Source organism: Rhododendron vialii, chromosome 7a (genome assembly GCF_030253575.1).
Source record: "Rhododendron vialii isolate Sample 1 chromosome 7a, ASM3025357v1".
Taxonomy (NCBI): domain Eukaryota; kingdom Viridiplantae; phylum Streptophyta; class Magnoliopsida; order Ericales; family Ericaceae; genus Rhododendron; species Rhododendron vialii.
The window spans coordinates 2,566,362-2,593,935 of NC_080563.1; the positions used below are offsets into that span (position 1 = coordinate 2,566,362).

Consider the following 27,574-nt stretch of genomic DNA (forward strand, 5'->3'; position numbering starts at 1 on the left):
TATGTAGAATTTTATTTTATAACTAGGTATTTTTGTAATTCTGTGTTGTTTTTGGTAAAAAAAAATAGACGGCCTAACATACATAAAGCGTAGTAGGGGCAACAGTAAATACAGAAATATGGGGCCATGTGTGACTCCATCAAATTGACTTTGCGAGGTATATGCAACTTAGGCCCCGTTTTCGTTCTCTAGCTTGGATTTAACTTAAATCTGAGAGTTTTGTTTTTATTTGAATTTTTTTTGCATTTATTAGTTTTACGTCAAAACTTTTGTGGGTTATTGATTTGTCTCGACAAGAGGAATCGAAAATTTTTTTTTTTTTTACTCTTACCCAAGTATTATGAGAAATAACTACTTTTTAGCAAAGAATATGGGTGATTTATCTGGATTGACTCTTCAATGGAAAACTGACCCCTACCGAGCGGCCAATCCGGCCGTTCATCTCGGAATTAACGGCCTGGATCGAAACATCTTTTTCCTTTTCCTTTTCTTTTTTTTTTTAAATCCGTTCGGTACCTTTGCATCTGGGCCGTCCAAAATACTTTTGAACAGTCGAGATGCGCTCGGCACCCTGCCTAGCACCCCTGCTTGCCCGGGTCTCCCGGTCCGGAAAAAAAGGACATAAAATAGATCTCAAGTTTAATGGACTTCTTTAAATTATGCTTGATTTGTTTTTATTGATCAATCGAGATGCATCAATCTAAGTAAAGAAGCACAAAATTATAATATTGAGTCCTTTCAAAATTGGGAATAACGGAAACGAATTAAAATATCTTTTACTATTAATTCCATTTGAAATGAAATTGCCTCTTGTTCAAAAGAAAAAGTAGAGATTGCTTTCATGTACTTAAAATGTACTCATTCCGTCCCACAAAAAATGTCCATTTTTCGATATTCGTATCATTTTTCAATGATCGTATATTCAAATCTATAATGTCTTTCCTAAGTTTGAAAACTTTGTATAATATAACTAATCTAAAACTATCAAATAAGATCCATATTGCATATTTTTGATAATTCATATATTGAAAGATATAGCGAATTGAACTTGGCACGAGCATAAAACATGGAAACCATTTTTTGGGACGGATGGAGTATTTATTTGTGAAGGGAATTTTTTTTATTTCGTGTAATTAAAATTGGTAAAATGGACCTAAACCAATTCTGAGAAATTGGGCTTCCTCATACTCACTTCAGGCCCAATAAACACGAAAACTTCCCCCTCCTAAATCCGTTTCAAATTCCCGCCTAATATCTCCCATTATTCTCTTCCATTTTCCCATTCCAATTTCAGTCCCTCCAAGCAAATTGGCTCCCCAAATTCAACAACGAAATCAGCAGAATCCTCAGAAAACAATGGTCGTTTCAAGAGTTCGTGATCGGAAAACCCCTCGGCAATGGCAAATTCGCCCGCATCTATCTCGCTGGCTCGCGAAGTTAAGGTGAGAGAGAGAGAGAGAGAGAGAGAGAGAGAGAGAGAGAGAGAGAGAGAGAGAGAGAGAGAGATAGAGAGATTGGATTTCATTTCAATAATTCGTTGATCTCTCTTCGGTTACAGAGCAACTACATAGTGGCGTTGAAGGTGGTATTCAAGGAGTAGATAGAGACGTATAGGCTCCACAACCAGCTGAGGAGAGAGATGGAGATCCATATCACTCTCCGCCATCTTACCGAGAAACAGGCCGCCACCGTAGTTCTCTCTTTCTGATGTACTCACACACATGTAAGTTTTGGATGATGTATTAATGAATTCCTGTTGTATGGGAGAAAGGGGCCAGAATGCATACTTTATGGATTCTCAAAACCATGCAATTACTGGAGACAATTGAGAATCACTTGCATTCTCATTTTTCCTATGGATGAAAAGACGAAAATATCCCCAATCTTTTATGGAATTACCAACCTTGTCCCCGTGTAGCAACCGTGCCCTGTATGATTTCCCAGGGATATTTGGGATACTGTAGGCTTGAATTATGTACATATTGGGATATTTTATTTTGAATTATATAAGAATTTAATTTCTGCCTTATATGAGTTAATTTTGATTTGGGGTAAATGGGTAATTGATGTATTCATTATGTAGTATTTCTATTTTCAACATTTACGAATCCATTTCTTATCTCCTTCACATTATATGATCGCATTTTGCGCGATCATAATGCAAATTCATTTGCGGAGTCTCTCTTGGTGAGGGTGTGTAGCCTTTTGTATTGTTCTCTTGTACAGAGCTCCTTTTGGCGTTTCTCAAGTAATGTGCTAAGAAATAGTGGCTGTTGATTATGTTCTTTGGTCATAATCTACTTTTTCCCTAACTCTTTGTTAACTCATATGCAATGTTAGTGCAGGGGCGCAACTAATAAGCCCAAGAGTTGGATGATGAGTTCTCAGGAGATTGAACTTTCTGCGCTTTTATAAGAGCTTTATGACCAAAGAAACATTCGTTGATCCAGGCCGTTTATTTTACAGACATTAGTTTGCTTTCTCCTTTTTCTGCATATTCTTAGTTGAATGACTTATAGCAAGTAGCAAGTGAAGTGCAACTTGCCGTGGACAATGTGCCAGCAACAAGATAAGAAATCAAATAGTATAAACCAGGCCTTCATCCACAGCCCATCGCTAACCTTGTAGCAACTTTAGAAGTGGCAAATATTGGATCTTTTATGGTGTTTCAGGTGAGTAATGGGAGGAGATAATTCAATTAGGCATGTTTAGGTCTTGCATGAGTCAAATTTCTGTTGCTTTATCTTGAGGAAAAAAGTTACGGGCATTAGGATTGTTTATGATGTCTAGATTCTAATTCAAAACTTTATCAACCAGCAGGTAGAGTTGGCTTTGTTAATTTTCCAAGTCCCCTACCACCTTAATTTGAAAAAATGCTTTGAAGTTGGAATACTTTTGCCTGTCTGATGGTTCGGTGGTTTATCTCTGCAGCTCTGCATGTTCGGTCATCTATTAACTTTTAGTAGTGAAACTTAAGCATAATTTGTATAAGCTCAACTGCTCAACTACAAAACATGAGTGTGTGTGTGTTTGTGTGTGTGTATTTTTTATTTGGACTTAATTTCTTGTTGTACTTATGGCACTTCGATTTTGGAATCCTGAGGCAGGTGAGGAGAATATACATTCCTCTACCAGATGCCAAGATGCTGCCCACGTGAGTAGATCTCTATTGAACACAAACTCATTCTCCTTGCCTGGTAAGAATATGTTGAACTTGATAACTAATTTTACATTCAGGTGATTGTGATATCGGAAAGGTCCCATCTAGTCATTCAGTCACATTGGCAACCTTCATGAAACAGATGTTGAAGGGTAGAATGCATCATGGCTGAGACATGTCTTTTCTTTTTTCTTTCCTAACATTTGTAGAAACTGTTTCAATCTGTGCATTTTCATGTGTTTTGGAGAACATTAGTTATAAAGTTCAAAGAAATGGTGAAGAGCCCCTTAATCTTACTGTGTTGAGGGAGGGAATCACACTTGTAATCTTGGTGTGGTGTTTCCAAAAGTGCGTCGCAGGTGGTTCTTTCTATTATTTCTTCAATTTGAAGCACTGATTGGCACACAGTCACACACCCATACATGCTATAATTGGAAGCAAAGGTTATCATATTTAGATATACACACTCCCACATATACGATACAAACAGAGAACCTAGCTCCCATATGCATGCTGTGGTGGTCATACTTCATTGCTGCTTGATCACGAGGTATTCTAGGAAAACTTTATAATCTTGATGTTTTTGGTTAAAACTGCAATGGGATTATATTAGTTTGTTGTATTAACATGATGCTAGATTCCACACTGATCTATTCCAACTCTAGGGTTATGGGCTTATTATGTTTGACCTTTTTACATATTCAAGGAGAGATATAACTGTTAATCCATATGGACCTGATTTTATTTACTCTCCCAAAAAATACTAAAGTGCAAGCAACTTTGTTTCACTTTCAGTGTCTTATACTATCCAAGAGAAGTTTGTACAATGTATCTACCATGACTTAAATACAGCTTTATGCTCATTTGAAATGGTTTGACATTTGTTTAAACTAGGCAATCACAACCAGCATTTTACATTTCCAGCGATCACTCATCTTTAAATTAGTGGTTACCAAAAAAAGAACCAACGTATGAGAACCTGCAATCAAATGGGGCAAGACTAGTTTGTCTCTCTTCTCTGTTTGTTGACGTTTACTAATTAGAATCAAGTATCATATCTACAACTACTGAAAACTGTGCTTATGTAGGTTCAGAAATGAGAAGAAAAAAATCCACATTAAGCAAGTTTTGTGTTACAATGGCAGGGTCGTCTGAAAATTGCTGACTTTGATTTGGGTGTTCTGTACAATCCAGAGGCAAGAGACGAACCATGTGTGGAACACTGGATTAGCACCAGAAATGGTGAACAAACCCCATGACTATGCAGTTTATAATTGGACTTCAGATGTTCTTTCTAATGAGTTCTTGCATGGTGACCCTCCATTTGAGGCTGAGAGCCAAGCCAATGCATTCAGAAGGTGAGGAACAGATTTATTTTGTTCTTGGGAATTCATGAGGTGTTTAGAATTTAGATCCTCATCGCAGTAGGATAAAAGGAGGATACTAGTTATAAGGTGGACCTAAGTTTTCATCCCACCCCTCACATTTCTGCAGAAGCTAAAAATCTCATTAGCCGCGTCTCTCTCTTTATTTGTGTCTCATCATTTTGAACGTTAGCTTTCTCACAAGTATGATTGCAATGAGAGGATTCACTGCTCAAAACTTTGCAGCTACTCGTGAAGGACTTGTCCAAGAGGCTCTCTCTCTTTAGAAGATCATGGAGCACCCTTGGATAATTATTAATGCTGATACCATGGATGATAATACCTTCTTTAGCTCTCTGGTCTCAACACTACAGGTAAATTCCGTCTCTCTATAAACTATTCTCAATTTCTGCACATGCCATTGATATTCATTTGTCAACATGGAATCATGGTGGTATATATCTAGTTATGTACACAATCAAAAAGTGCTATATTTACCAATTGAAAATTTGGAACTGATTACAAGATTGATCAAACTTGTCAAGGACTCTAGATGTGACCATATGGATTTCTCTACAGAATCTCAACAATCAACATACACCCATATAAGAAGTCGCAACAAAGTACCTAAAAATCAGCGACACTAGAAACCCAACCCTAACTAGCTGATAATCTGCAAACACTCTTAACGACAATGACTGAAGAATGTATTCTTCTTCTTGACCGCCAAAGATCAATTGGATGAGGCACTTCCTTACTAGCTGTCATCTCGAAGGTTAAGAAAAGACACTATCCTAACTACATAATAAACTCCTAGTAAAAAAAAGGTCAGAGAAAACTACGCAGATAAACACTTGCTCTGTTGCTTGAAATTAGGCATATGCCAATCAGATGTATGTACTCTTCCTCCATAGTAAGCAATAGTGTCTCCTAAATGAAACTTCTGACCCCAAGGCCACTCGTGACGTCTCTGTATATGGCCACAGCTTGTTCCATCACCTTAGGTTCCTTCAGCTTCTTTGCTCTCTTATGCCCAGGTGGATGACTTGCAAATATGCCACGATAGGGTAAAATGTCAAGCCGTGACTCATAAAGCGGTGGCACCAACTGTGGGTCATACCCAGCTGAGGCCATTAACATCAACCCAATGTAGTCTGCTTCCATTTCTCTCCTACCCAACAACAAAATCAAAACAGAAATTACCTACAAAGCATATAAAACAACAGCAACAAAAGTTTAGACATTGGATAGGGATTGTGCTAAAGATATACCTCCGGGAGATAAAATTAAACACAAGGGCGACTGGTATTTCAGAGTAGGGTATACACATGAGCAGTGGCAGGGTGGCGATAGTACGGAAACACCTCGTTAGATGTTCCAAGGCATGCCGAGCTACTCCATGCCCAACCTGTGCAAAGAAACAAGGTTCAGTCCTAACTTGTAACAATGTGGAACTGCTTTCGTTCTCTTGTTTTCCATTTCTATTTTTTTAGAAGAAGAAAAAAACCAATTCAAATTTCACAATATACATCTGTATAGTTTGTGAAAATCCGTAACAATAGTCAACAGGGGTTCCGACGAATCATTCAAATTACATTACTAGAAAATGTACCTCATGACCAAGGATGGCTGCTACCTCTGCATCTGATTGGAGTCTTTCAAGAAACCTCGTAAACACCACAATGGTACCATTAGTGAGATACCAAGTACCATCACCATCTTCTGAATCCACCACCACCACTTCCCATTTCAATCCATCCAAATGTTGTGCATCGAATCTGGTACTCCATCTTCCGCCGTTAGGCAGCCTTAATCCACTGTGCATTGCCTGAACTATCTCTTCCAATATCGATTTCACACGAATGCTTTGAGTGTTGTTTGGAGGCAGAATGGAACCTTTGCAGCCCTCCTTCAACACCTTTAACGTCCTATCTCCCACATTTCTTTCGAACGATTCAGACACCTCAGATGGTCCAAGAACCCAATGGTATCGCTCGGAATAAGGAATCCTCTCCAACCGAGTGCTACGGAGGGTGACAGAGACACTCGAGCGGAATAGTTGAGTTTTAGGGTATTGGAGCAACTGCTTCCACATAGATACATAGGTTTCACCTATGTTAGACCCTCCTGTATAACGGGCATTTGTTAAACCTGGGAATAACTGAACCTTGACTTTGTGCAATGCTAATAACAAGTATTTTTTCATCTTGTTTTTCTGAAGGAAGAGAATATAGTCGGTGGTGGATTGTTGTGGTGACGGGGCCCGCCGAGTATTCCCGCGGAAAGGTCGGGATGCCGGAAGAAGTGGGCCGCAGAGAGAGAGAGAGAGAGAGAGAGAGAGAGAGAGAGAGAAGCGGCGCGGATCCTCTGTCCTAGTGCTAGAAAGATGACACCTGTCCACAACACAAAAAATGCATAGATAACTACACCGAATCTCTCCTCTCTCTCTCTCTGCCGAATGAATTCCTGTTTTTCTCTCCCCCAAATTCTCCACCTCCCTGCTTAATTCCCCATCTCCTTCCTTTCCTCTGTTCCTCTACCACCACCACCACGTCCTTTCTCTTATCAACCCAGACCACAGTTGGAGAAAAGAACCCTAATCAAGAAATTGAAAACATAATTCCAACAGCCAAACTCTCCAGAAATAGAGAACGAACTGTCAATTGAGTATCTAAGGCAGAAATTTAATACTCCGTAGAACAATCTAACCTAGAAAACAAGTGAATACGAATAACATAGTTACAAACAAATTTTCTTTTGGTGGTCGTTGGCGGCTATTTCCAACGTCGATTTCACCCAATACCAAATTTTGTAGCAGATTTCACCCATTTTGATATCAAATTTGGCGGTGGTCGGCGTTGATGGTAGCAGGTGAACGTTAATGGTGGACGTCGATGGTAGGTGAAATGTGGGTTGACGTTAGGAAATTAGTGAATCTGAGTGGTGTCGCTCCGTTGAGCTTTTCGACGTGTGAACCAATTGGTCGAAGGTAGGGGATGAGGAGGGGGATTCGGTGTAGCTTAGTCTTTGCGTTTTTGGTGTTACGGACAGGTGTCATTTTTCTAACACTAGGACAGAGAAGTAGGACAAGGGATTAGGACAGAAGATCCGCGTCCGAGAGAGAGGGGTTTGTTCCAATCTCGGGTTGGGATTTTAGTTACACGTGGCAATATTTAAAGGAGGGGGAGAATCCATTTTAATCTGGGAATTGATATTCGCGCTCCTTTCTCTATGCAGACGCTCCATTTTCAACGCGACTTCATGAAAAAAAAGTGAAGCGCATGCATCAAAAAATGGAGCGCGAATATCAATTTCTAATTTTTGGGCTTCTTTCTAGATTGGATTTGTTCACCTCCACCTCCACGGAACACCCGCGTACTTTAGAATGACAGAAAAAGGGTTTTGCTGCGGTTGATTATTCTTGTAACTTGTTGGGTCATTTAACTCACCCAATTAACATGTCTAAATAGAAAACTTGACCTGATTGAGACTCGGTTCATAAATGAACTAGATGGATTTTGATTCACTTCTGGCCCAATTCATAAATGAGTTGAGTTTGTCTTCCTTATTAATGGGGAAAATTTATTTGGTGGTGTTGGTGCAATAACCTTTATGCACCACATTTCTACGGGGCTCAGTACAAATGTATGAACCTCACATAAATAATGAATTAGAGAAGACAACCAAAAAATTACTCTATTCATGGGTGGGTCAGAGTTTGTTATTATGTTTAGGTACAATTTGTCATCCATTCCATGTAAATTTTTTTTTTTAACGGAATTAGATTCATGGAATTCAAGTTTTAAAAATGACCTTAAACCATTGAGAGAAATTGGACTAGTTACCATTGACGAATTTGTTCAGAGGTGAAAACTCACAACCTAGTTGGAGAAGGCCATACCGGGTTTAAATCAATATAGCCCCTTATTAGGGCCAAACACACACTTAACAAAAGAGTCCAAACTCCATAACAGAATTGAGTATCATCCACCATATGGTGAGACTTTAGTTTCGGTCAGACATGTGTGATAGAGTCCCCTGTAAATGATGCAGGGCCGGTTCTGAGATTCTTACGGCCTAAGTCGAACTTGTAAAATAGGAGCCTATGTTTTCTTTTAAAAAAACATAACCTCAAAAGGAAAACAAAATCATAAGAATGAAAAAAGGTAGCGAGCTGCTTGGGTTGAGAATCGAACATTGCTTCTACTTTGTAGCAATACTTAGACTTACCACTTCGCCAACTACCTCCTTTGGTTGATGGAAGCACTAATTAAATATATATTACATGCATAGGTATACATATTTGGGGCCCCAATTTTTTGCCAAATTTCGGGGGCTTAAGTCCGCCGCGTTATCCGCCTTAGCTCAGGGCCAGCCCTGATGATGATGTGGTGTGGTACGACGGAGCAATACTTCCTAACGTAGGTTACGGGTGCCATAACTGAATTTCCATTTTGAGCACCAAGAAAAGTAATTGGACTACAAAGATGCTACCTGCACAACGGTTGTGCAAAACATCAAATACAATCAATCTCCATCTGTCTATTGTTGTAATAAATGATCAAGATTTGTTCAAACTTTTCATTGGAATAATCTTGACCATTTATTATAACTATAGACGGATGGAGATTGGTTGTGTTTGATGTTTTGCACAATCGTTGTGCATGTAGCATCTTTGTAGTCTAAACACATCTGGACAGATAGAATTTGTTGCACATCACACAACGGTTGTGTGAGTATCATTTCCGATTGGATTGGACTAATTATTGGCTCCATTCATACCCACTTTAACTTACAAGGCCGGAGGCCCAATAACATCGAAAACTTCCCCTCCAATTTGGTTTCAAATTCCCGCCTCCCATTCGTCTCTTCCATTTTTCGATTACAATTATTTGGTCCCTCGAAGCACATGGCTCCCCAAATTCAACAACAAAATCAGCCAAAACAAAAAAAAATCCTCAGAAACAAAGGTTTTGGGCTTATTATTTTTGAGATGTTTGCATATTCCTGGAGAGAGATAACCGTTAATATATGGATCTGATTTTATTTACTCTCCTAAAAAATAAAACAGTATAAGAAACTCTGTTTCCCTTTCATTGTCCTAGAATTATGGTAGAGAAGTTCTTACAATCCATCAAGTATCAACCAATGAGTTATAAACTCCTTTATGCTCATTTGAACATATGACAATCTGTCTAAGAAGGCATAAAACAATGCAATTGCAACCAGCCTTTTATATTTCCCGCGATCACTCATCTTTAAGTACGTGGTTACCAAAGTACAATGTATAAAAAAAACCCTGCAATTCAACGAGAATAAAACTAACCTGCAATTCAGCCGTTTGGCTAGAGCTGTTGGAATCTTAAGTTGTCATATCTACAACTACTGAAAACCATGCTTATGTTGGTTCAGAATGAAAATAATGCCACTCCATATTAAGCTAGTTTTGAGATAAAATGGCAGGGAAGTCTGAAGATTGCTGACATTGGGTGGTTTGTTCAATCCAGAGGCAAGAGATGAAGCACGTGTGGACTGTGGAACACTGGACCACCTTGCACCGGAAATGGTGGAGAACAAACCCACACTTATTCAGTTGATAATTGGACTTTGGGTGTCCTTGTATGGTGTCCCTCCACTTGAGTCTGAGAGCCAAGCTGATACATTTGAAAGGTGAGGAACAGATTTGTTTTTTTTTCTTTTGTGTTTTGGGGATTTATGTGGTGTTTAGATCCTATAGCCAACGGGTTGAAAGGTGGATAACTAACTTTGAATTGAATACAGGATTGTGAAGGTGGCCCTAAGTTTTCCTTCCCCCTCATGTTTCTGCAGAAGCTAGAAATCTCATTAGCTGCGTAAGCATCTTTGTTTGTGTCTCATCATTTTAATTTTATATTCATAAGTACGACTGCTATGAAAGGATTCACCTTAAAACTTTGCAGCTACTCTTGAAAGATGTAGTGCTAAACCAGAGTCAAACCAAGCAAACACAAACACACAACACAGAGAAACACAAGGATTTACGTGGTTCCCCAATAATCGGGTACATCCACGGAGGGGCAGCGGATTCACTATATTTACTGGAGGAGGATTACAACAATCATTCAGACTCACACAGTATTGCCTCACAATCTACTCGTGTATCACTCTCTTCTTTCTGATTTCTGTTTCAACACTCTGAACCAAAGGTCTCCATTTATAGCCAGATGAGACCCTGTTCATTTGCCACGGTAGTCTCCCTTCATTTTCCACAAAGGAGGCTGAAGGATACTGGAGGATATCAGTCAAAGTTTTGGGAGGCTCCTTGTCTGCTGAGCAAATGCAGGCATGGGTTGGAGCCACAAAAGTCAACAATCTCCACCTTGGCGACAATCATTGAATCAACACTGCCCTCTGCGCCCTTAGGCGCGCACTGCTCGAGAGATGTTGATCAAGTCCAAGCAATGTTGGAACTTGATCCCTGTAACTACTTTGGTGAGCATATCCGCAGGGTTATCTGCAGTCGGAATCTTCTGAAGAAGAACATCCCCTTCCTCTACAATCTCCCTGACGAAATGAAACCGAACATCGATATGCTTGGTGCGGGAATGGTGAACCTGGTTTTTCGCCAAACAGATGGCACTCTGACTGTCACAAAAAACCTCCACGTTTTCTTGAACAATTCCCAAGTCCTCAATCAAACCATGTACCCAAATAGCTTCCTTGAAAGCCTCTGTCACTGCCATATACTCTGCCTCTGTAGTAGACAAAGCCACCGTTGACTGTAACGTTGACCTCCAACTGATTGGCCCTCCAGCAAGTGTAAACACATACCCTGTAGTCGACCGTCGCTTATCTAGGTCACCAGCATAATCGGAATCCACGTAACCAACCAAATGCTGACCAAGTTTTCTGTTTCTCTCGTACTTCAATCCAACATCCACAGTACCCTGAAAATACCGTAGAATCCATTTCACAGCCTGCCAGTGCTCTTTCCCTGGATTGTGCATGTATCGACTGACCATGCTAACTGCATGTGAAATGTCCGGCCTCGTACAAACCATAGCATACATCAAAGCTCCCACAGCATTGGCATAAGGAACCTGAGCCATTTGCTTCCGTTCGTCTTCCTTCTGCGGCGACATCGATGCACTAAGTTTAAAATGAGCGGCCAAAGGTGTACTGACAGGTTTGGCTTTCCTGTCAATCCCAAATCTCTGCAACACTCGCTTCAGATACTGCGTCTGAGTCAAACAAACTGTGCCTTTCGCCTTGTCCCGCTGAATTTCCATGCCGAGTATTTTCTTTGCCTCCCCGAGATCTTTCATGTCAAACTCCTTACTGAGTTGAGCCTTCAGTCTGTCAATCTCCACCTTGCTCTTACATGCAATCAGCATGTCATCTACATATAAGAGCAAATAGACAAATGATCCATCCGGGAGTTTGCAGAAGTAAACACAATGGTCAAAGTGACTTCTTGTGTACCCCTGCTCCATCATAAACCGATCGAAGCGCTTGTACCACTGTCTCGGCGACTGTTTCAACCCGTATAGCGACTTCTTCAGTTTACAAGCCCAATTCTCCTTTCCTGCAATTCTGTAACCATCTGGTTGAGCCATATAGATCTCCTCATCCAGATCTCCGTGTAGAAAAGCGGTCTTGACATCGAGTTGGGCTAACTCAAGGTCAAACTGTGCTACCAATGCAAGCAAGATCCTGATCGACGAATGTTTGACGACAGGGGAGAACACCTCGTTGTAGTCGATCCCCTCTGTCTGTGCGTAACCCTTGGCTACCAATCTTGCTTTGAACCTGACTTTCTCAGATCCTGTACCTTCCTTCTTCGCATAAACCCACTTGCAGCCAATAGATTTCTTGCCCTTGGGAAGTTGAACCAAATCCCATGTCTGATTCTTGGAGAGTGAACCCATCTCCTCATCCATTGCCTCTTTCCACTTGTTACTATCTGTACACTGCACTGCCTCCCGGTAAGTGGAGGGGACATCATCGTCTGTCACTGGAAGTGCATAAGCTACTGTATCAGCATATCGAGCAGGTTTCCGGATTTCCCGCCTCGGTCTGCTGGTTGCAATGGATTCTGGCTGCTGTGGTATTTCCTGTAATGAAGCCTCCTCTTCAATAATGACATCCTGATCAACGGGTTGATCTTCAGGACGGCTGACTGTCTGAACAGTCTTGGCTGGAACAAGGGGAGTCTCAACCTCCACCTGTTCTGAATGCTCCACCTGCTGCTGGGCATTCGGCTCCACATTCTCCTTTGAAGGAACCTGCTGTAACATAGCAGATTCGTCGAAAGTAACATCCCTACTTAGAATCACCTTCCTGGACTCGGGACACCAGAGCCTGTATCCCTTAACACCTGAAGTGAAACCCAAGAAAACAGCTTTCTTGGCTCGTGGATCTAACTTGGACTCAGTTACATGATAGTAAGCAGAACAACCCCAAACATGTAATGAATCATAATCTGTAACTGGTTTCTCAAACCATACCTCCATCGGAGTTTTCCCTCCGATTGCTGCTGACGGTAAACGGTTGACAAGATGGGAGGCATATTTGAGAGCCTCACCCCAGAACGCCTTGCTAAGCCCGGCATTTGACAACATGCACCGAACTTTCTCCACCAAAGTACGATTCATGCGCTCTGCTACTCCATTCTGCTGCGGCGTCCCCGCAACTGTGAAGTGTCTGACTATCCCTTCCTCCCGACAGACTTGGAGAAAAGGATCTGACTTGTACTCGCCACCGTTATCTGACCTCAGCTTCTTGATTTTCCTTCCTGTCTGCGTCTCCATCATTTTCTTCCACTGAAGGAAGATTGGAAGGACCTCATACTTGTGCCTCATGGTATAAACCCAGACACGTCTGGAGAAATCATCAATAAATGTCACGAACCATCGTTTGCCTCCCAAAGTTACATTTTTGGTCGGCCCCCAAACATCTGAATGAACATAGTCAAGAATCCCCTCTGTGCGGTGAACTCCAGTGCCAAACTTGACTCGAGTTTGTTTGCCCAATATACAATGCTCACAGAAGCCAACTTTCCCTGTCTTGGCCCCTTTCAACAAGCCTTGCCTTACTAAACCCTGTAAGGCCTTCTCGCCAGCATGCCCTAAACGCATGTGCCATAGCTTGGATGCATCGTCTTCGTCTGAGCTAGTAGTAACGGCCACTCTCCCTGTGACTGTGCAACCGTCTAGGAAATACAAGTTTCCTTTTCGGCTACCTTTCAAGACAATGAGCGCCCCTCGAACTATCTTTAGCACTCCACCCATCATCGTAATCTTGTATCCTTTCACATCAAAGGCTCCAAGCGAAATGAGATTCTTCTTCAAGTCCGGAACATACCGAACGTCTGTTAGCACCCTAAACGTCCCATCATGCAACTTCAAACGGATTGAACCTATCCCTTGGACTTTGCAAGCGGTGTTATCGCCTAGCAAAACAACTCCTCCATCGAGATCTTGAAAACTCGAGAACCAGTCCCTGTTGGGACACATGTGGTAGGAACATCCCGAATCTAGTATCCACTCATCTGAATGGTCAGGTGATGATGAAACTAATAGTGCTGACTCTAGATCATCCTCTGTCTCCTCTGCAACATTTGCAGCTGGTTGTTTGTTCGGACAATCTTTCTTCCAGTGCCCCTTTTGACGACAAAGGGCACACTCGTCTTTCCCCAATCTTCTCTCTACAGACTTCCCCCTTGATTTTGAGCGAGACCTCCTTCGCCCTCCACCACCAGTCCTCCTAGTGTCGGTTCTGCCTCTTGTTGTCAAAGCTGATGCGGACGGGTCACGGTGAACTTGCTGATCCCTCTTCCGTACCTCGTTATTCATCAAAGCATTTGAAACGTCATTAAACTTGATTTCTTCTTTACCGTACAATAAAGTAGTAGTCAAATGATCATAAGTATCAGGCAATGAATTTAACAACAGTAAAGCTTTATCCTCATCTTCTATGGAAACGTCTAGATTTTGCAAATCAGCCAAAATCTTATTGAAATTGTTCAAGTGTTGTGTTACCCAAATTATGCAACCTAGAGGGGGGGTGAATAGGATTGCTAGTAATAATTACCAATAAAAATTTATCTCTAACAATATATGCAAACAATAAGTATGCAATCAAAATAGAGAGATAGAGAGATAGAACCCGTTTATAGTGGTTCGGTCCGGATTTGTCCACGGTCCGGCCCTACTCCACTTCTCCTCAAGCAATTACTTGAAGGTTAGACTAATCTTTAAAAGATTACAACTTGTAAGTCTTGCGGGTGCTTACAAGAACCGAATGCCTCTAGCTTTCCCGAGGAGCTAGCACAACCGCAAGAATTTTCTCCGAAAACTTCTCAAAAACAATAACACCCAAATTCCAACCCGAATTTGGTCTTCTAAGCTTTCAAGTGTTTGACTCAAACACTCACTTAGGAAATACAAGTATGTGAAGAAGGTATGAAAATTATCGCTCACGACTTGTACAAATTTTCTCTCAAGAATAATATGAAAGTGGAAGAACAATGAGAATTTTTGGCTTTGATCTTTTGAGAATTTGCTCTTGCAATAATATGGAATGTTGTAGCTTGTGTATATACTCATTAATGAGTTCTTGATGCCTTATATAGCCATCCATATGCTTCCTAGCCGTTGGAAACTAGCCGTTGGAACTAGCCGTTGGAAACTAGCCGTTGAAAACTAGCCGTTTGAAACTAGCCGTTGGAAACTAGCCGTTGGAAACTAGCCGTTTGAAACTAGCCGTTGGAAACTAGCCGTTTGATAGAGTGGTCATCCGGGTGGTCGTCCGGTTGTCACAACTTTCTGTTCAGACAGCCGGCTTGTCAGCCGGTTCGTCAACCTGTGGCTCACAATTTCATCTAAATAAACCGTTAAAGCATGTATTGAGCTCAATAAAGTCTTTGTAAATATAAATCATGAATCCAAGAGACTTTATGCTATATTTCAAGGTCACGAAAATATTTAATTCGGGAATCGACTTTTCGATAATTTTGTATTTGCCGAATAAAAATATCATTGAATTAATCATCAAAATAATTAATAGAGATGCATATAAATTTTCACAAATTATAATGCATACATTTTTCAACAATCTCCCCCTTTTTGATGATGACACAAAATGATAGTTTTTATTCAAGTAGGAGTTATGCCAATCTCCCCCTTAATACATGCACCAAAGCAGTTATCTATGATCAACGAGTAATAGCAATAATCATCAGATCATAGCAAGCAATTTTTTAAATTTGCCCAAAATGGCAAGATAGATCAATTAAAACTTGGCTTTTTCTCCCCCTGTGACATCATAAAAAAAACTAAAAAGAGAAAAACAATAGGGCCATGGTTCCAGCACCATGCCGCTCTTGCCCTGTAGCACTCTATCTTCGTTCATTGAGAGCTTGGCGTCCTTGATTTTCGTATTCTCGAATAATGGCTGCTACAACGGCAGCTATAATGCCAATCCAATACCACAGAGTATCCACATTTACATTCCATCCGAACCATGGTGGTATTCTCATGGTAAGTAACGCACACAGCAGAATGAAGATAAAGAGTTGCATCCAAATGGTTTGGATAAACAACCTGAACTCTGCTCGTTCGGCATCTCTTTCGTAAAACTCAAACGGTAACCCTTGCGGTATGTTTGCCATTGCTTGATGAGAGATTTAGGCCGAGAGAGAAGGAAAGATAGATAGATGAAGAGATAGAGAGAGTGTTGTTGAATTTATAGAGTATGAGAGAAGTGTTTGAGGATAAGGGATAGAGATGCGGCGCCGAATAGAGATAGGATAGGGGCGGTGCCGAATAGAGATAGGATAGGGGTGGCGCCGAATAGAGATAGGATAGGGGTGGCGCCGAAAAGAACAAGAATAGGGGAAGAAAATTGTGTTCGGGTGTTTATTGTTGTGTCCCTTTAATACATGCTCCCCCTAAAAGAGAGCTTTTTAAAGAATGCGAGGGGTATTACCGAGAATGATTATCCCTGCAAGCTTAGAGACAAGAAATTCATATCGGCGAAGTATATAAGAGACAATTTAAGCACTAAGCCATGAAGTTCATACAAACTAAGTGTAACAGACTTAATAAATCAGAGTTAGCAACGCAAAAGCTTGAATAAGTCTCAACCTCACGGTCGTCCGGTTGGACATCCGCTTGGACATCCGACTGACAAATGCAGGTTAAGTCCAGAAATCGTTTAAGAGGAGTAACATTAAAGACCATAAAACTGATTTTCTTCATACCAAACACAGGAAAATGAAACATATGATAAAATGTTTGGAGGGTGATTTCTTTATCAAGATCATTTGTACTCTCCATCAAGTATGATATTTACGAATTCAATCAACTCAACATTGAATCCAAAAAAAAAACTTTTGACATCAAGAACACAACTTTTTCATAAATGATTAGACATGCCGAGTTCTCGTCGAATGAAACAAAATTGTTCTTCACCAAGGGGTTTTGTGAAAATGTCCGCCAATTGCTTGTCGGTACTAATAAAGTTAAGTTCAATATCCCCTTTTTGAACATGATCTCATATAAAATGATGTCTAATCTCAATATGTTTTGTTCGAGAATGTTGAATCGGATTCTTGGTTAAGCTAATTGCACTAGTATTATCACATTTAATAGGAATATGATCATATTGCAAATTGAAATCCTCCATTTGTTGTTTGATCCACAATATTTGGGCACAACAACTTCCGGCCGCTACATATTCCGCCTCGGCGGTAGATAGAGCTACGGAATTTTGTTTCTTGCTATGCCAAGACACTAGAGAGTGCCCTAGAAATTGGCAAGTCCCACTTGTACTTTTACGATCAACTTTGAAACTTCCAAAATCCGCATCCGAATAACCAATTAAATCAAATGCAACTCCACGTAGATAAAACAATCCTAAGTCATGAGAACCGGCAACATATTTAAAAATACGTTTAATAGCTTTTAAATGCGATTCTTTAGGACATGATTGAAATCTAGCACACATGCAGACACTAAACATTATATCAGGTCTACTTGCCGTGAGATAAAGTAATGAGCCGATCATACCTCGATACATCTTTTCATTGACGGCCTTACCATTCTCATCTTTGTCTAGCTTAGTTGATGTGCTCATTGGTGTGCTCGTTGGCTTTGATCCTTCCATGCCAAACTTCTTAATAAGTTCTTTCGCATACTTGGCTTGGTTGATTAGGATCCCCTCATTAGTTTGCTTGATTTGAAGTCCGAGGAAGAAGTTAAGCTCCCCCATCATACTCATTTCAAATTCACCTTGCATACACTTAGCAAACTCTTTGCACATATTATCATTAGTGGCACCAAAGACAATATCATCAACATATATTTGAATAATGAGCATATCTTTACCTTTGGCTTTAATGAAAAGAGTAGTATCAATTTTTCCACGAGTAAAGCCATTGTCAAGCAAGAATGAACTAAGTCTATCATACCATGCACGTGGTGCTTGCTTCAAACCATATAAAGCTTTTGAGAGTTTAAAAACATGATCGGGGTATACATGATCTTCAAAGCCGGGAGGTTGTTTGACATAAACTTCTTCATTTATGAACCCATTCAAAAATGCACTTTTCACATCCATTTGATAAAGCTTGAAATTTTTGAAAGATGCAAAGGCAAGTAATATGCGAATAGCCTCTAATCTAGCTACCGGTGCAAAAGTTTCTTCAAAATCAATACCTTCTTCTTGATTATAACCTTGAGCAACAAGTCTAGCTTTATTCCTAACAATATTTCCGGATTCATCTAGCTTGTTACGAAAAACCCATTTAGTACCTATAATAGTGTGATCAAGAGGCTTAGGTACTAATGCCCAAACTTTATTCCTTTCAAATTGATTTAACTCATCTTGCATGGCCAAAATCCAATTTTCATCATCTTGAGCTTCCGGAAAGTTTTTAGGCTCAATTTGAGAAACAAAAGCTTGATTTTCACAAAAATTTCTATGAGACGAGCGAGTGGTTACCCCTTTCGAAACTTCTCCAAGAATCAAGTCCTTTGGATGGTTTTGCACGAATCTCCAATCCTTGGAAAGATCTTGGTTGTCTCCCATGGCATCTTGAGGTTGATTAATAACTTCATCTTCTTTGATTTGAGAGCTTTCTACTTGAGTATCACCATCAACTTTTTCTTGAATTGTCAAGTCATGAATCTTATGTGTAATCTCTAAGTCATCATTATCAACAACATCCTTAGTAGCACAAGGATTAGATTCATCAAAGGAAACGTGAATAGATTCTTCAACAAGATTAGTGCGCTTATTATAAATTCTATATGCTTTGCTAGTAAGAGAGTAACCAATAAAGATGCCTTCATCCGATTTTGAATCAAATTTACCCAAGTTATCTTTTCCATTGTTTAATACATAACATTTACAACCGAAGGCATGAAAGTAATTAATGTTGGGTATTCTACCATTCCAAAGCTCATAAGGAGTTTTCTTGAGGATAGGCCTAATTAAAACTCGATTCAAAATATAGCATGAGGTATTAACGGCTTCCGCCCAAAAATATTTTGGCAAAGAGTTTTCACAAAGCATAGTGCGGGCCATTTCTTCCAGAGTACGATTTTTTCTCTCTACTACTCCATTTTGTTGAGGAGTACGAGGTACGGAAAAGTTATGACCAATACCATGTTCATCACAAAACTTTTCATATAAAGAATTGTCAAGTTCTTTTCCATGATCCGTACGAATGTTAGAAATAACAAATCCTTTTTCATTTTGAACTCTTCTACAAAGTTTAGTGAAATTAGGATAAGCCTCATTCTTATGAGCTAGGAACATCACCCATGTATATCTAGAGAAATCATCAACAACAACAAGACAATAATAGTTTCCACAAAGACTTGGAGAGCGAGTTGGTCCAAACAAATCCATATGAAGTAATTGCAAAGGTCTAGTAGTTGAAACAACATTTTTGGACTTAAAAGAAACCTTGGTTTGTTTTCCTTGTTGGCAAGGACCACAAAGTCTATCTTTTTCAAATTTGATTTTAGGAAGACCTTTTACCAAATTTTTTCTAGAGAGTTTTGAAATAGCATCCATACTTGCATGTCCTAGGCGCCTATGCCAAAGCCAACTATTTTCACTTAAAGCGGAAAAACATTTTATATCACAATTACTTAAATCATTGAGATTAAAAACATATACATTTTCAAGTCTTTGTCCAACGAAGAGTGTCTTGTTGCTTTTGACATTTTCAATGATACATTTGGATTTTTCAAAGATAACACGATTTCCTCTATCACATAATTGACTTATGCTAAGAAGATTGTGTTTTAAACCATTAACAAGTAAAACATCTTCAATAATAGGAGAATTACCTATATTGCCGATTCCTATGATTTTACCTTTGTTGTTGTCTCCAAATGTGACATGTCCACCGTCTTTAGACGAAAGAGAATTGAAAGCCCTCTTGTCACCGGTCATGTGTCTTGAACATCCACTATCAAGGTACCAACTTCCTTCCTTGAGAGAACTTTTGAAGCATACCTACAATAGCACATCAATTCTTGACTTTTGGTACCCAAATCATCTTGGGTCCTTGAAGGTTAGCATTGATACGGTTCTTAGGAACCCAAACCTTTTTTGCATTAGAAGATGAGTATCCTTTCATAGGACATGTAGGAGAAATATGACCAATTTTACCACAATAATGACATGTCAATTTAGAATGGCTAGAAGGAGGAACATCTTTTTCAAAAAGATTTTTGTGTTGAGTGGGATTATAACCAATTCCGGTCTTGTGAAAAGAAACCATTTGTTTTCCAAGAAGAATGTCTAAACTTTCTTTTCCATTAGTGAGTTTTGAAAGAGAATTAGTTAAATCATCAATTTGTTTTTCTAAAGATTCGTTTTTGGAAGTATCCTTCAAATACTCTTTTTCTTTTTCCAAAGAGGTTCTTAAACTTTCATTTTCTTCCTCCAAAATATCTTTCTCTTCAATTAAATCATCTATTTCTAGTGAAAGATCTTTAGCAACCTTTTTAAGAAATTTGTTTTTAGAAACAACCTTTTCAAATTCTACTTTCAACTCTTTATAGGCAATAAATAATTCATCAAAGGAATAGGATGAGTCGAGATCTACCTCGTTTTCTTCGATGGCCATGAAACACAAGTTAGCGACCTCTTGTTGCTCATCGTCCTCATCGGAGCTAATATCGTCACTATTGTCCCATGCGGCCATCATAGCTCTCTTTTTGTCCTTCTTTGAATATTTTTTTGCATATGGACATTCACTTTTGATGTGGCCGGGCTTCTTGCACTCGTAGCAAATGATTGGATCCTTTTTACTATTTTCTTCTTTGCCTCCATCTTTTCTTGAAAATCCTCTGCCTTTGTGAGATGCTCTATTTTTGAGGAGTTTCTTGAACGTTTTTGTGATGAGCGCCATTTCATCATCCTCACTTTCGTTGCTTGAATCCTCCTTGCTTTTTGATTTGCTTGTTGTACTTTTGAAGGCAAGATCCTTAACTTTCTTCTCTTTTTCACCCTTGAGGTTGTGATGCATTTCCTCCGTCATGAGAGATCCCATGAGCTTGTCCATCGTGTATGTTGAGAAATCTTTGGATTGTAGGATGATGGAGGTGGTAGTGTCCCAATTGGTTGGCATGGAACGGAGCACCTTCCTTGTCATTTCGGATTGACTGTAAATCTTTCCAAGAGCTTTTAAACCGTTAGTAATACTAGCAAATCTAGCAAACATTTGAGATATAGATTCATCCGGTTTCATTTTGAAGAGCTCATAGCTATGCACAAGAATATCAATTTTGGACTCCTTAACTTGACTATCTCCTTCATGTGACATTTCTAACTTATCCCATATTTCTTTAGCCGATTCACATGCGGAAACACAATCATATTCATTGGGAGTAATAGCACAAAAAAGAAGGTTCATAGCTCTATAGTTCTTTTCTATTGAAGCCTTTTCCAAATGACTCCACTCATAATCTGGTTTAGGCATAGTCTCTTCTCCAACTTTCTTAGTAGGAATAATGGGACCATTTTTGATAATTTTCCATAGATCATAATCCGTGGATTGAATAAAGATCATCATTCTATTTTTCCAATGAGAGTAATTTTCTCCGGTGAACAAGGGAGGTCTATTGGACGATTGACCTTCGATACAAGAAACATTACTAGTGGTTGCCATGGATCTTAACTCTTAGATGGTTAAATCTACAAACAAGAGCCGAGGCTCTGATACCAATTGTTACCCAAATTATGCAACCTAGAGGGGGGGTGAATAGGATTGCTAGTAATAATTACCAATAAAAATTTATCTCTAACAATATATGCAAACAATAAGTATGCAATCAAAATAGAGAGATAGAGAGATAGAACCCGTTTATAGTGGTTCGGTCCGGATTTGTCCACGGTCCGGCCCTACTCCACTTCTCCTCAAGCAATTACTTGAAGGTTAGACTAATCTTTAAAAGATTACAACTTGTAAGTCTTGCGGGTGCTTACAAGAACCGAATGCCTCTAGCTTTCCCGAGGAGCTAGCACAACCGCAAGAATTTTCTCCGAAAACTTCTCAAAAACAATAACACCCAAATTCCAACCCGAATTTGGTCTTCTAAGCTTTCAAGTGTTTGACTCAAACACTCACTTAGGAAATACAAGTATGTGAAGAAGGTATGAAAATTATCGCTCACGACTTGTACAAATTTTCTCTCAAGAATAATATGAAAGTGGAAGAACAATGAGAATTTTTGGCTTTGATCTTTTGAGAATTTGCTCTTGCAATAATATGGAATGTTGTAGCTTGTGTATATACTCATTAATGAGTTCTTGATGCCTTATATAGCCATCCATATGCTTCCTAGCCGTTGGAAACTAGCCGTTGGAACTAGCCGTTGGAAACTAGCCGTTGAAAACTAGCCGTTTGAAACTAGCCGTTGGAAACTAGCCGTTGGAAACTAGCCGTTTGAAACTAGCCGTTGGAAACTAGCCGTTTGATAGAGTGGTCATCCGGGTGGTCGTCCGGTTGTCACAACTTTCTGTTCAGACAGCCGGCTTGTCAGCCGGTTCGTCAACCTGTGGCTCACAATTTCATCTAAATAAACCGTTAAAGCATGTATTGAGCTCAATAAAGTCTTTGTAAATATAAATCATGAATCCAAGAGACTTTATGCTATATTTCAAGGTCACGAAAATATTTAATTCGGGAATCGACTTTTCGATAATTTTGTATTTGCCGAATAAAAATATCATTGAATTAATCATCAAAATAATTAATAGAGATGCATATAAATTTTCACAAATTATAATGCATACATTTTTCAACATGTTGGTTCATAGTCGTACCTTTCACGTACTGGAACCCGTAGAGCTTCTTCTTGAGATACAACCGATTCTCAATACTCTTCGTCATGTACTTGTTTTCCAATTTCTCCCATAGCTCTTTAGCTAACGTTTCCTTCATCACGAAGTATTTCTGATCCTTCGTAAGACAAAGTCTGATGGTGCCACAAGCTTGGCGATTAAGCTTTATCCAATCCTTGTCTGAAATGTCGTTCGGCCTCTCCTCTAACGTAATATCCAACTCCTGTTGATACAGAACATCCAAAACTTCGCATTGCCACATGCCGAAGTTACTTGTTCCGTCAAATTTCTCCACCTCGAACTTAGCATTGGAAACCGTATTCCTTTGCCCATAACTGCTCGAAGTGACCTTGGGATGCTCGGTATTCTTCTCTGCAGATGAAGAAACTTCCGAGGTCTCCTTAAACTCTTCTTCCGCCATTAGAACTCCTTAAACTCCACCCACGTGAATATCCGGTGCACAAAAACACCAAAAAACGGCGCTTTTTAGCCAACCAACGGACAAAACACCAATGTCAGAGCTGAGTTGCGGAAAACGGAGTGCGGCGTTGGATCCAGATCGACGAGACGGTGTGAAAAACCGCTCTGAGCTGGACTGGGTGTGGGCTGAACCGAACTGAAAATGGACCACAAAGCTACTGGTGCAACCAAAAAATCCTCTGTTTGACTTAGTCAAACGTGAACCAAGTCAACAAGGAAACTAAAAGTTGGCTAGACCTTTTTTTCCTTTTGAGAAGCAGGGGATAATTTCCTTCTCCCAAGAAAATTGACCCCACGTTCACAAAACCATCTTCTTCAGATATATAAAAGAAAAACAAAAGATAAGACCCACTGTTCTTATTCTTTTCCTTTAAGCACGCACTGTTCTGGCTCCAACTTCAAACCGCAGGTGCGGCTTGCTCCGACAAAGAACGGCGACGGCGATGGCTGTTCCGAGATCGTCTCGCCGAGGTGCACAAGACTTAATGATCAGATCTATTTTTCGATCACTTTCCAGTTCTGTGATTTCTGGACAGAACTCGTTGTACACGCAACTCCGTCGAACGGACCGTGTGGCTACTGTGGACCTCTGTTAACGACGGGCCTTGGTGCGTTGGAATCGTCTCGATGAGATGCACGAGACTCAGTGCTCAAACTGAGTGGAGGATCAGAAATCCGTGCTGTGATTTTCGGACAGAGACCCTGAAACAGAGACAACAATGGTGTTTTGTGTTCTTGGTTGCCACTACACTGCTCTGATACCAATTGTAGTGCTAAACCAGAGTCAAACCAAGCAAACACAAACACACAACACAGAGAAACACAAGGATTTACGTGGTTCCCCAATAATCGGGTACATCCACGGAGGGGCAGCGGATTCACTATATTTACTGGAGGAGGATTACAACAATCACTCAGACTCACACAGTATTGCCTCACAATCTACTCGTGTATCACTCTCTTCTTTCTGATTTCTGTTTCAACACTCTGAACCAAAGGTCTCCATTTATAGCCAGATGAGACCCTGTTCATTTGCCACGGTAGTCTCCCTTCATTTTCCACAAAGGAGGCTGAAGGATACTGGAGGATATCAGTCAAAGATTTGGGAGGCTCCTTGTCTGCTGAGCAAATGCAGGCATGGGTTGGAGCCACAAAAGTCAACAAAAGACTCGTCCAAGAGGTTCATTCTTCAGAAGATCAGGAGCACCCTTGGATAGTTATGAATGCTGATGCCATGGAAGATAATACTCAACTTTAGCTCTCTGGTATCAACACTACAGGTAAATTCTGTTTGTCCATGAACTATTCTCAATTTCTGTACATGGACAATTGAAGTTATTGGGATCTAGCAGACTTTTTACCACAATGGTGCAAGCAATAGATTTTCTACTCAATCTATGTTTTTTTAGTGCTAATAGAGTTGCAAATGAACCGAACAGCTCATGGCTCGACTCATTTAGTAATCGAGCCGAGCTCAAGTTTTAGACTCGTTTAGTCTTAATACTCAAAACTTCAGCTCAGTTCACAAAAGTTCGGCTCGTTTATATAGGCTCAACTTGTTTGAAGAGGCTCATTAAGCAAATTAACCTGGCTCTCTTATTTACAAACGAGTAGATAGCTCAAGTTTTAGGCTCTTCTAGTAAATGGGTTTGCACCCGTAAGTACAAACCTCAACGGCAGACTAAAATGTTTCCAAAAGGGTTCTTTCAGCATTAAAAAGGATGGCAACAACATTCAATCTAAAAAATAACTTAGGGTGGTCTGTACAATCTAGAGGCTAGAGACGCACCATGTGTGGAACACTGGACTATCTTGCACCGGAAATGGTGAGCAAACCCCACGACTATGCAGTTGATAATTGGACTTTGGGTGTTCTTTCTAATGAGTTCTTGTATGGTGTCCCTCCATTTGAGGCTGAGAGCCGCCAATGCATTCAGAAGGCGAGGAACAGATTTGTTTTATTAATTCTTTTGTTTTTGGGAATTCATATGGTGTTTAGAACTTTAGATCCTCTTGGCAGTAGGACAAAAGCTGGATACTAGTTACCCAGAATTCAATAAAGGATTACGAAGGTGGACCTCAGTTTTCCCACCACCCCTCACGTCTCTGCAGAAGCTAAAAATCTCATTAGCCGCGTAAGTCTCTTTCTTTTCCGTTTTTTTGATAAGTACGTAAGTCTCTTTCTTTGTGTCTCATCATTTTGAATGTTAGCCTCATAAGTATGATTGCAATGAATTGATTCACCGCTTAAAACTTCGCAGCTCCTTGTGAAGGACTCGTCCAATATTTCTCTTTAGAAGATCATGGGGCACCCTTGGATAACTGTGTGAATGCTAAGGACGGAATCAGAATTTTATCCTAATAGTAGCGCAATGTATATTAAAAAATAAAAATATGCATTACAATGTTAATAGTTATTGGCTCTAGAAAAAAATTAAAATAATATAATAAAAACTATAGTAAATGATATTTTTCATTTGCACATGGAGTATGAAAAAAGACTAATTTTAATTTTGGGTATCGATAATGCCACTACAACAACAACAGTTGCAGAACCCAAGTGGTCTCTAACCATTGAGGGTATGAGTGGAGGAGAATTGGAGACGGACTTAACTTTTGGCAATATGTACAAAGTGGTTGATCTCAAAATATCACTTAAACAGTAGCTCTCTATACGTATTTTGTTGTGGAATCATGTCTCCAAATCAAAGCCAAATGACATTAGAGAGGACATGCCTATAAATCCAATTCAATTTATGTGTACATTACCATGTTTCTTTCATTGATAGTTCAGATTATCGATCTGCACAAAGATAATGTCACTTTCCAAATTTATAATGCCACTCCTATTATAAATTTGGGAAGTGACATTATAATTAAATTCTCTTAATTTTTTAGGTTAAGTTATTTTAGGGTTAGAATTAATGTGGAGTTTTTTTTTTAATTACACATCATTATTTATATTAATTATTTCACTTTGGCCTATTGAATTTAGTTTTAGAATACTTTTTTGGGTCTCCTTTTTTGGCCTATTGAACACATCATCAAATTTATAATGTCTCCTTCTGAAGGGTGCTTTGATCTTCAGATGTGCTTCAATGTGCTGATGGTTAAATATAAGAGAGAACACATCTATTTATAAGGATGTGGGATGGAGACTCTAACCCTAATCTTTCATATTGATCTCTTTAATTATTTCCTTTATTGAATTTAAAAGGAATAATAATTATTTGATAATTACCTTTCCTTTCTTTTTATCTTAGAAAAAGGTAATTATATATAAAGAGATATATTATTATTCACCAATTGGCCTAATTTGATTGGCTGGACTTGATAATAATTGTGTTATTTTGACACGTGGCACCATTTGATTGGTCCATTTACATGTCTCTAATTTTTGACCACGGACATTTGGCATCACTTGATTGGCTCGTCCATGAAACTTTGATTTTGATTTATAGGCACTTGGCAACATTTGATTGGCTAATTTTTATGCCCTAACAACACGTGGTAATTTGTGATAGGCTAGAATTTTTACATGCCTACGCATAAAACGACAACGAAATTTTTGACTATTGGTAGGGAATTGGTCAAAGATATACCGCCGGGAGATAAAGCTAAACACAAGAGCGAGTGGTACTTCAGAGTAGGGTATGAACATGAGCAGTGGCAGGGTGGCGACAATACGTAGACACCTCGATAAATGTTCTAAGGCTTGCCGAGCTACCGCATGCCCAACCTGAGCAAGAGAACAAGGTTCAATCCTAACTTGTAATAATGTGGAACTGCTGTACCGAAAGATAATGTGGAACTGTTGGAATTGTTTTCGTTTCTTGTTTTTTAGAAGAAGAAAAGAACCAATGCGAATTTCAGAGTATGAATCAATATAGTTTGTGAAAATCAAGAAACCTATGTCAGGTGTTTCTTGAAGCAAAAATGCTAGAGGCACATCGGGTGTGGTACACCTCAGCCACACTCTTCTCACATACAGGTGTGGCCCGCTGAAACGGACCCCACCTGTATGTGAGAGGGGTGTAGATGAGGTGTGGTCCCTAGCACCTCTCTTCTTGAAGTATTTGTTTTTTTCAAAAAAAAAAAAAATTACATAATAACAAGGGTTCCAACGAATCAATCAAATGACACTACTAGAAAATGTACCTCATGCCCCAGCTGGATTGCTACCTCTGCATCGGATTGGAGACATTCAAGAAACCATTAGTCACCA

General features: G+C 39.6%; 1 protein-coding gene, 1 long non-coding RNA gene and 1 other non-coding gene across 3 annotated transcripts; 1 reads left to right on the top strand and 2 right to left on the bottom strand.

The window, feature by feature from the left end:
• Positions 1 to 1,290: 1,290 nt before the first annotated feature.
• LOC131331970 (uncharacterized) lies at positions 1,291 to 4,763 on the top strand. The gene is made up of 5 exons (XR_009201561.1): positions 1,291 to 1,442; positions 1,559 to 1,690; positions 2,346 to 2,672; positions 3,108 to 3,197; positions 4,306 to 4,763. It is a non-coding gene; the product is annotated as an uncharacterized LOC131331970 (long non-coding RNA).
• A 218-nt stretch (positions 4,764 to 4,981) lies between these two features.
• On the bottom strand, positions 4,982 to 7,537 carry LOC131331969 (mitochondrial metalloendopeptidase OMA1-like). Its single transcript, XM_058365950.1, has 3 exons — positions 6,137 to 7,537; positions 5,796 to 5,932; positions 4,982 to 5,695 (listed from the first exon to the last, which is right to left on the bottom strand). Exons 1-3 carry the CDS (start codon positions 6,728 to 6,730, stop codon positions 5,455 to 5,457), a joined length of 972 nt encoding a protein of 323 aa, XP_058221933.1. The 5' UTR covers positions 6,731 to 7,537; the 3' UTR covers positions 4,982 to 5,454.
• Positions 7,538 to 26,026: 18,489 nt separating this feature from the next.
• LOC131334956 (small nucleolar RNA snoR100) lies at positions 26,027 to 26,134 on the bottom strand. The gene has a single exon (XR_009202356.1). It is a non-coding gene; the product is annotated as a small nucleolar RNA snoR100 (small nucleolar RNA).
• Positions 26,135 to 27,574: the final 1,440 nt, after the last annotated feature.

What these genes read in the sequence shown, in the direction of transcription:
- LOC131331969 (XM_058365950.1), bottom strand. Translation starts at nt 6,730, where the DNA reads ATGAAAAAATACTTGTTATTAGCATTGCACAAAGTCAAGGTTCAGTTA. An exon ending in CAGCCATCCTTGGTCATGAG is followed by an intron (nt 5,933 to 6,136) that starts GTACATTTTCTA and finishes TTCTTTGCACAG; the next exon opens with GTTGGGCATGGAGTAGCTCG. An exon ending in TTTAATTTTATCTCCCGGAG is followed by an intron (nt 5,696 to 5,795) that starts GTATATCTTTAG and finishes GTTGTTGGGTAG; the next exon opens with GAGAGAAATGGAAGCAGACT.